A 9,939-nucleotide genomic window follows, 5' to 3' on the forward strand; every position below is an offset into this window, starting at 1 on the left:
CCTGCTCGGTGCCCTTGGCTAGCATGGAGGGCCAGTGCCTGCCAGGCCATTCTCCTCTACAGCCCCTCCCCTCTTCTGGGTGCAACCCCAGGCGTGTTAGAGCTTTGGCAAGAGGTCGCTGAGAGGAGGCCTCGGTTTGCAGACTCTAGTGTACAAAAGGGCAGGATTTTCACATGGGCAACTGGCACAGGGGCCCTTGGCCTAAGGTGGTCCTGTCCCCAGAACCTGCCCACTTGAAGGGAAAGAAGAAGGAAGGAAGGAAGGAAGGAAGGAAGGAAGGAAGGAAGGAAGGAAGGAAGGAAGGGAGGGAGGGAGGGAGGGAGGGAGGGAGGGAGGGAGGGAGTTTTACAAGCATCCTCTCCCACAATGGGAGGGCTTTGCTCCTACCCACAGCCCCATCGGGCATCTCTGCCCACTCCCCAAACGCCTCTGCCTGGGACTTGTCCCTTGTGGCCGGACCCCTTCTGCCTTTGGGCTCCTGAGCCGGGGCTCCTCCTGCGGAGCCCACCCAGAGAAAGGAGCAAGCAACCCATTGGAGATGGGCAGCCAATCAAGTGAAGCAAACAAACAAGAATGGCGTCATCCTCAGAGGCCATGGGGCTGCTGGCACCTGGTCTTCAACTGAGGAGGAGGGCGGGGCAGTTGGTGACTCTGACCATGGCTTCAGTGCCCAGCTTGCCGCTTTCCCAGAAACCTCTTGGCCTCCCCAGAAGAGAAGATGGGACCACATCTAGTCTGGTCTTCCTCCCAATCCGTGGGATCAGTACCATCCCTGGCACTGCCCAGTCCAGGGTCTGCCGTGGCCAGGGGAGGGGCTGGCCTGGCGTGACGTTTTGCCTTTCTGGGGGGGCGTATCGAGGCCTCTCACTGGCAGGGGGCTTGCAATGCCCAGCCTTGAGCCCCAAATCAGCCCCAGCTGCCCCCCCTCTCCTTCACACCCAGGCAAGGAGGAGCTGTGGGGAGCTGGCCACCAAAGTTGGGGTTCCCCAAGAGCTTTGGGGCAGAGAGGCGGGTGCGCAGCCCTTCTTTTTCCTTCCTCTCTTTGGTGTGAAACCGGAGACAGTTGCTGCTGCGGTTGGAGAGGAGGCCTCTAAAAATAGCTCTGCTCCCTCCCTCCCACTGCCCGGCCGCCTGGGAGAGAATTCCCGTGGGGGAGATGACCCCGTGGGTTGCTGACGTCAGATCGGGGGCCGGTTCCCTGCCCTGGATGAAGGCGGGTGGAATGGGGCCCTCCAGGCTGCGGATTGAGGGGCCCCATAGAGTTCTGAGCAGGGTGGAAGTCGGCATTTGGCGTCTGGGGCTGGTCTCCATCGATCTCTGAAAGCCCGGGGGCCACTTTAAGCCACGTGGACTTCAACTCCCAGAATTCCCCAGCCAGCTTTGAAGTCCACATGGCTTAAAGTGGCCAAGCTTGAGAGACACCAGTGGGGGGGAGAGGGAGGGGTTGTTCCAGAGAGGAATTGCATCACGTGGTCTTGGTGGGGGTGGGGGCTCCCTCTTCACCTGCAGGCCAATGGCTCAACAGGCTGACAAGTTTCCTTCTAACGTGTCTCTCCGCCCCCCCCTCCACCCCAGGGCTAGATTTCCGCCGTCTCAGCAGCCCAATTTGGTTGTGCAGACGAGGCGTCTCCTCTGCCAGGAAGGCGTTCCTGTGGCCGGCATCCAGACTGAGCCAGTCCAAAGCCTGAGTGCAGGAAGGCACGGACACCAGGCTGCCTCTGAGCATGGGCTGAGTGTCCAAACCCAGGCACCTCTGCCAGGCCGAGCACAGCAAAGGAGGCGACTTGCCTGGGGCAGGCAGTGGGCGTTATGGGTGCCATCCGCATGAGCTGGGGATCATGGGGTGTGTTGGGCTCCAAGGGTGGACATTGTGCAGCTGCCTGCCCTCTCAACCTTTATTTCTCAGAACCTGAAGATCCGCAGACCCTCGGACGGGGGCAACTTGCAAAGGCTTCCTTGGGAAGAGCAAACGCCTCTTTAATTCAATCAGCCCAGATCCCTCCAGGTTGAGCCACTCATCCACACGCCCTGCCTCCAGGTCCTGCGGGAACAAGAAATGCTGGGGATCAATTAAGGCCAGAAACTTCGGTTAGGAATGTGCAGGATAGGAGACACTGAAGCACGCAGAGGCATCCGGGCTCTTCAGCTGAATCACAACTCTCCATAGATGGAGCTAAACAGGATTAAATAGAAGGTAGAGGGAAAAATCTGGCAAGTAAACAAGGAAGGAAGGAAGGAAGGAAGGAAGGAAGGAAGGAAGGAAGGAAGGGATAGCAGTATTCCAGTATTTGAGACGCTGCCACGGTGGGGGTGTGGGGGGGGAGTCAAAGTTCCAGAGGAAAAGAAACAATGGATGGAAACTAATCAAGGAGAGAAGCAAGTTGGAATTGAGAAACTTTCTGACAGGGAGGCCAACGAACCGGTGGAGCAACTTCCCTCTGCAGGCCTTCCTAAGATTGTGTCTCCTTTGGGAGGGGGCTGGATGCTGTGCTCCCCAGAAGCAACTTCCCAGCCCCCACCCTTGGGTGAAAGTCGGCTCTCTCAGTGCCCTCTTGGGGGCTTGGGGGCCACGCCTGCCAAGACGTTTTGGTGGCAGCTCCTTCCGGAATCCCCTAAGTGGACGCGGCTTCCCCTCCTCCAGAAAGGCCCCCCGGCCCCAGGCGGCTCGGTCTTTGTGGGGCCTTGCTGGCTGGGGAGGGGTGGGAGGGGGGGTGGGACCCACACAGGGGCTCCCTGCAGCCTTTCTCATTCTCCTCCCCATTGCAAATGTACTGCAGGCCCTGCCTCTCCCCAGCCCCCAGCCCCCCAGCCCAGGGAAGGGGCAGCTCTTTGCACCTGGCCAGGCGGAGGGCCAGAGGCAGGCATGGATGGGGAGGGGGAGGGAGGGGGAGATCAAATTCCCACAAATGCTTCCAAAGAGGCAGCTGCTGCTGCTGCTGCTGCGGCGGCAGCAGGACAGAAGGACGGAGGCTTCTCCCTAGACGAAGGGGGCTGGGGATGAGGAACCTGATCCCACTCTGGCTGCCGGAGGGCGGAGGGACGGGGTGGCGTGGCGGCAGCGGTGAGGCGGGCCTAGTTTGCAGGAGGCATCCTGACCCGCTGGAAGGGAGCCTGCTTCTAACCGAGAAAGTCCCCATGGAGATTACATTCGGGTCCCCTGTTTTTTCAGGAGGTGTAGAGGAAAAACCTCCTCTGAGCTTGTGCAGAAGGCTGCAAAACTACTCCGGGTCTCTGCCGGCAGCTGGCAGGGACTGTGGGTGTCCCCTATGTTGGACTACAAACCCCATTGCCAGAGCAAGGGCAGTGCCTGATAGGCTCTCGCCCTCATACTTCTTACCTAACTGGAATGCCTGGCGGGGGGGGCACATTCCCTCCCAGCAGCACCAGGGTTCCAGTTACCGCACTGAGATGAGTGGGGGGGGGTCAGTTTGGACAGCTGCTGGAGGCCCTGCATGGAGCAAGAGGTATCTGGAGCAGCTGTGGGGGGGGAGGCGAATGGTCCTGGGGAAGCAAAGCCAAGTTCCTTTTTTCACTTCATTCTGCTCCATCTGTGGGATGGTGGGGGGATTCTCAGTTGGAGCCCCTTGCCAAAGGAGGCAGAAGCCAGGGCCTCTCTGCACTAGCTGGCATCCCTCCGGCCACGGGACGTGCGTGGAAGGCCCCCCGAGGCCCCCCCCAGAAGAGAGTCAGGCCTGGCAGAGGCCCCACTAGCCCCAGAGCTTGGGGGATTCTGCTGTCCTGCAGGCAGTCAGCCTCTAAGCGCCAGTTCTTGGAGGGGGGCATTGCTTGGGGGTCTTTCTGGAAGAAGAGCGGCTAGATTGCAGAGGTCAGTCAGGCGCCCTTCAAGCTCGTATCCCATCGAACCGCCAAGGAAGGAAAATCCTCCAGCAAAGAAATGGGTTTTTTTTTGAGCTGGCTTTCTTCTTTCCTCTGCCCCGTCCAGAAAGGACAGGCGGGCGATGCCTTTTCCGGTGCCCACAGCGAAGACTCCCACCCAATTTCAAGTTGAGCTACGTCCAATCACAGCCGGGCTGCTGGTTGGGGCTCAGCCAATGGGGAGGAGGGCCAGGGTTTATATGCTGAAGCCCCCAGCCCAGACTCCTGGGTCACCTATTGTGCAGGAGTGAGACAAGGCAGCCCCTGGACTCTGCAGGCTCCGCTTCTCCTGGTCAGGTAATGCCCCCCGGGTCTGGGTTTGCAGCGGGGTGGGTGGGAAGGAGGGAGAGGATTGGCAGAGACAGGTGAGGTACTTTGGCCAGCAAGTATGGGGCAGATTTAAACAGCCTTTTTTGAGACATTCTGCCCTTTGGGCAAATCCCTAGCCACACAACCAAACTGGGACTCGCTTGCAGGGCGAGTATTTGGGGGGTCCTGAACGGGGAGGGTGACCACACATCTGGCCATGACCTTGTGCTCTCCCTGCGGGGTGGGGGCCAAGGGAGGTTGGGGGCTGGGGGTGCCTGACAGAACCCCACCTTCCTCTCCCTCACCCCTCCCAGCAACCGCCTTCCCTTCCTGGGCTCCCCCCAGCCCAGAGGCTGGGTGTCTGGCTGCACAAAGTGCTGAGCCTGGTCAAAAGCCGCCCCTGGAATGCCGCGGTGCTTGTGGCCAAGGTGCCCCCCTGCGCAGAGGCCACGAGAGGCGGTGATCGGGGCCCTTTTGTGGACAAAAAGCTGCCACTATAAATAAACTTGCTTCCCAGAGGCTAAAATTATCCTGACTTCCTGTGGGTGGAACTGAAGGGGAGGGGCAGAGCCTGTGCCCTCCCCCCCCCCAACGCTCTTGGCACCCAGACCCAAGATGGCCTGCGCAGTCGCTGCTGCTGGGTCAGCTGACATCTCCAGGGGTTGACCTTGACGGTGACCCTCAGGAAGGGGCCCCCACTTCGAGTGCCGCTGGGGATTAAGACTCTCCCACCTGGGAAAGCTTTTGGGGTGCAAGCAAGGGGGAAGGGTCTCCAACACCTGGCCTGCCGAGGGCTTCCTCCTGCAGAACTGGGCCCACAGGTGCTGCGTCCCTGGGGGGTCTCAGTCCTGGGACCCCGGTGTTGATGGCCCCCCTCAAGCAAGAGGGCAGGCGGGGGGGGGCTTCAGATGGTGGCCCAGCCAGACTCCATCCTAAAAGGGGGGGGGGGCGTGCAGGTTTGCTTGGAAGAAGGCAGGAAGGAGAACCGTTTGGGTCTTCAAAGGGCTGGGACCCAGTGGTTGAGGGGGTCCCGTCTGCTGCCCCCCTTGGGGGGAGGGCCAATTCTGGCTTAGGAGTCTTACGCAGTGACTGCCCCCCCAATGCTTCTGTTACTCAGTGCCTGACACCCCAAACGCAAGGAAGCAGCCCAAACCCAGGTCCGTCGTGCAGTGGAAATGGGGAGTTTGGCACACACAGTGTGAAGTCCGGGTCTGTTTTCTTTCCAAAGTCTGCCCTGCCTCACTGAGCTCTTCACCTGACAGGTGAAGCTTCCCCTGTAAGACCCCCTTGCTACATCTGGTAGGCAGTGACCCTAAGACCCCTTCGCCCTTCCCCCATCTCTGGGTACATTGCGCCCAGCCCCCTTCAAGTCTCGCTGCTGCCGGGAAATCCCAGCTCTGCTGCAGCTCCAGGCCCCTCACCCTCTGCCCCTCTGCCCTGGCAGGACTCGTGCTCAGCCGCCACCATGCCTTTCGGAAACACCCACAACAAGCACAAGATGAACTTCTCCGCGGAAGAAGAGTACCCCGACCTGTCCGTGCACAACAACCACATGGCCAAGGCCCTCACCCTGGACATGTACAAGAAGCTGCGGGACAAGGAGACGGCCAGCGGCTGCACCCTGGACGACTGCATCCAGACCGGCGTGGACAACCCAGGTGAGCCGGCCCTCTCCCTTCCCCCGGCTAGACGCGGCGGTGCCCCTGGCCCGTTTTCTGTCGGCACAGCTCGAGCCGTCGGACGTCCCCGTTTGATTGGCAGCAACCCTGGAGAGGGTGGCCACTGACCTTGCCCCCCAGGCAAAGCACAAGCTGTGCCTGCTGGTGCCCCCTCCTCTCCTGTCGTTGACTCCCCCCTCTGGCACAGGCGGGCATCACATTGAGCAAGTTGGCAGCCGGTTGCCTGTGGATGAAGGCAGAAAGCGGAGCTCAGCTTCCCTCCCTCCCTCCCTCCCAACTCTGGAGCTGGGCTGACTGGGGCCATTTTTAGGCTGTAGGGTTGCCACAAGGGAGAGTCGGTTGAATGTCAGGGTTCCAAGTCATGCGCCCATAGCAAACAAAATGCCGAGGCAGGCAGGTACCTCAAAGAATAGTTTTATTCTATATATCACATTGGCACAGGCTGGTGAAAACTGATCCTAGGGGCTTCCACGGTTTTCACCTAATTAAAAGTAAAAGCTATTCCCCCTTTCCCAAGAAATCGGCCACGTAGCCCAATGAAGTCTGGTTGCTTGGGCAACATCACTCCTTCCTTCAGCCACCCGTGGAAACCCTGACACTCTACCTACCTACTACCTACCTACCTACCTACCTCTCTGTCTGTCTGTCTCTCTGTCTAGGTATCTATTGATCTCATCTCTCATCCATCCACCCTCCACCCACCCATCCTCTACCTAATCTACCTAGATGACCTGTTTGACTTGGGCGCTGCCCATCGTGCGTAGGGCAGGCTTCTGGGCATGGGGGGTGGGGTGGGGAGAGAAGAGCTAAAGGGGTAGCATGTGAAAAAAATCGAATCCATTCTTCCAGTCTTATTATTCACATGGACTAAAAAAGCTTGATTTCATCTTGATGTTAACTATGACTCGCTCTGCTGGCTGGGGAATTCTGGGAGTTTTTGTTTTAACTTACTTCGTGAAACATTTGTGAACATTTTGGAGTAGGACAAATGGGAGGTGAAGGGAAAGGCTTTGGGGGACGCCGGCTGGTCACTGCCTGGAAAGACGCACTGCTAACTAAGGCTAACGGGTTTTTAAGAGGGACGTTTAGCCGGATAGGGGTCCCCAGGGGCCGAGGGGGCCAAATGCCGCCATGCATCGACCTGGTAGCCTCTGGGAGTGAAATGTGGCTGGGCTTCCCAGTGACCCCTGCCAGAGACTCTGCCCCCATCCCCTCCCCTCGTGTTTGGGGCAGCTGAGAGAACCGGTGCCAGGCAGGGGCGAGAGAGGGGACCTCCAGTTGTGCCAAGCCCTGGCCTTTCAGAGGGGGACTTGGGTCCTCTGCCCCCCCCCCCGCTGAAGCCCCCTGTCCTTGCAGGTCACCCCTACATCATGACGGTGGGCACCGTAGCTGGTGACGAAGAGTGCTATTGCACCTTCAAGGACCTTTTCGACATCATCATCCACGACCGCCATGGGGGCTACAAACCCACCGACAAGCACAAGACCGACCTGAACCATGAGAACCTGAAGGTGGGGCAGCAGGGGGCTTTGCTGGTGGGGGGAACTTCAGGGAAGCCCTTAAGTGTGCAGAGGCCAAAGAGAGAGAGAGACCCCTGGCTGTCCCTGCAGGTGCCCCCCTGCAGGGGTATGTGGGGAGGCCCAGGGGGGCACGGGGTGGTGGTGGTCAGCCTGGGCAGCGAGACAACCCTGCCCGGCTCTGCTTCCCTGCAGGGCGGTGATGATCTGGACCCCAACTACGTGCTCAGCTCCCGCGTGCGGACCGGCCGCAGCATCAAGGGCTACACGCTGCCTCCCCACTGCAGCCGGGCCGAGCGCCGGGCTGTGGAGAACCTCTCCATCAAAGGTAAGAGGGCAGGAATGGGGGGCAGGAGCCGCTTGGCCCAAAATTGGGGGTCTCCACACAAACTTTGGAGGAGCTGAGCTGCCCGTTTGGCTGGTTCGCAGCCCGCAAGCCGGAGTGAGCCCCGCCCAGCGCCAGGCCGTCTCCGCTGCTCCACCAGGTGGCGCTAGCCTCGTCGAGACCTTGCCCAGCGCCGCTGCTCCTGGGGGCTGCCCCGAATATTTCAGGTCCCCCTCAGGAAGGGGTCCTGGGAACAGATTCCCGGGTCTCGCTCAGGGGCGGAAACTGAAGAGGGGCGAATCTTTCCCTTTGAGGGTGGAGGGAAGCAGGATTTCAGCCCCCCCAGACGTGGGGCTGTTGAGGAGCCCCTTCCCCCCTTGAGCCTTGTTGGGGGAGGCTTAAGGAGGGAGGGGAAGGAGGCGGCCGCCTTTGCTGAGCCTGGCCCCGCCGTGTGTCCCCCCCAGCCCTGAACAGCTTGACCGGGGAGTTCAAGGGCAAGTACTACCCCCTGAAGAACATGAGTGACGCGGAGCAGCAGCAGCTGATCGACGACCACTTCCTCTTCGACAAGCCCGTCTCCCCCTGCTGCTCGCTTCCGGCATGGCCCGCGACTGGCCCGACGCCCGGGGCATCTGGTGAGCGGCCCCTGCCCAGCCGCCCTGCGGGGGAGGGAGGGCGCTCCCAATCTCCCCCAGGCCCGAAGGTGAAGAGCCGCTGAGGGCCGCCCTGGCCAGCTGGGTGGTGGGCAGCCGAGGGTGCCGCCTAGATGCCCTTGGGTGCCCCCGCCCAATGCCGACTGAGCCTGAGGGGCAGCAGGCGGGGGGCGCTGAGGCCTCTGCTCCCCCTCCAGGCACAACGACAACAAGACCTTCCTGGTGTGGGTGAACGAAGAGGACCACCTGCGGGTCATCTCCATGCAGAAGGGGGGCAACATGAAGGAGGTCTTCCGCCGCTTCTGCGTGGGGCTGCAGAAGGTGAGGGGGAGGGGACTGGGCCCGGGGAACGGGGGAGGGGCTCTGGGCTGGCTCCGAGGGGTGGGAGCGGGGCAGGGGAGGGCATCGCGGGATGCTGGACAGGCCGCATGTCAATGGAATAAAGACTCTCCTGGCGGGGAGAAGCCGTCCTGGGGGAGGGGTGGGCAAGGAAAGAGGCCGTGGGTCTGGCCTGCCTGGCCACTCCCCTGCCAACCTCTGCTGCCCCCTCCCCCTCAATCAAAGATCGAGGAGATCTTCAAGCAGGCCGGCCACCCTTCAGCTGGAACGAGCACTTGGGCTACATCCTCACCTGCCCCTCCAACCTGGGCACCGGCCTGCGTGGCGGCGTCCACGTCAAGCTGCCCCATCTCAGCAAGCACGCCAAGTTCGAGGAGATCCTGAAGCGCCTCCGCCTGCAGAAACGCGGCACAGGTGGGGAGGGGAGGGGAGGGGCAGGGCGGGGGCCAGTTCCGCTTGGGCAAAGGGCCGCCTCGCCAGGCCTGCCCCTCCCTGTCCGATGCCGCCAAAGGGGGTGGGGGTTCTGCGATGATGCCCTCCCCGCAAAGTTTCTTCGGGGGAATTTGCTTCTCGCCCCTCTGCCCCCCTTCCAGCCCCTCATCTCTTTCCAGCCAAGGCCAGAAGCCGCTGGCCTTTGCGCCCAGGTGCTGGGCCCTCACGGGGCCCTTGTCACGGCCGGCTGGCTGGCCCCACTGGGTCGTCCTGCCCCACGCTTAGGGGTCCCCAAGGGTCTGTCCCTCTGCGGGGGTCAGCGGACTGAGCCCGCCTGTGCTGCCCCTCCCCCCGCAGGCGGCGTGGACACCGAGGCTGTGGGCGCCGTGTTCGACATCTCCAACGCAGACCGGCTGGGCTCCTCCGAGGTGGAGCAGGTGCAGCTGGTGGTGGACGGCGTGAAGCTGATGGTGGAGATGGAGAAGAAGCTGGAGAAGGGCCAGCCCATCGACGACATGATCCCTGCCCAGAAGTGAGGGACCCCGCTGACCCCGGGCGGCCTGGGGCCTGGACTCCGGGGTGACCCCAACCCTGCCACTCGCCGCGGCGGCTCCCGGCGCTCGGCTCTCCCAGGGCCGGGGGCTGCTGCCCGTTGCCAACTGGGAAGCTCCCCTCGTGGGAGCCACGGTGGACGGAGTTAATAAAGCGACTGACCGGCCTCAGGGCCTTGTCTCCACCCAGGCCCTGCCTTTCTTTCTTTGGCGCCTGCTCAGGGCAGGGGAGGTGGAAGGGGCCGAGGGAGGGGGTGG

At 61.6% G+C, this 9,939-nt stretch overlaps 1 protein-coding gene across 1 annotated transcript; it reads left to right on the forward strand.

The window, feature by feature from the left end:
• Positions 1-4,103: 4,103 nt before the first annotated feature.
• Positions 4,104-9,870, forward strand: CKM (creatine kinase, M-type). Its single transcript, XM_026690566.2, is given in 10 exon segments — positions 4,104-4,173; positions 5,630-5,843; positions 7,221-7,375; positions 7,577-7,709; positions 8,171-8,281; positions 8,284-8,341; positions 8,557-8,680; positions 8,924-8,951; positions 8,954-9,112; positions 9,488-9,870. Coding segments are annotated over 9 exon segments (1,140 nt in total). The 5' UTR covers positions 4,104-4,173; positions 5,630-5,650; the 3' UTR covers positions 9,667-9,870.
• The last annotated feature ends 69 nt before the right edge of the window (positions 9,871-9,939 follow it).

The sequence above is a fragment of the Notechis scutatus genome, chromosome 8 (assembly GCF_049901735.1).
Source record: "Notechis scutatus isolate UNSWTSFEM ecotype Mainland chromosome 8, rNotScu1.2, whole genome shotgun sequence".
NCBI lineage: Eukaryota > Metazoa > Chordata > Lepidosauria > Squamata > Elapidae > Notechis > Notechis scutatus.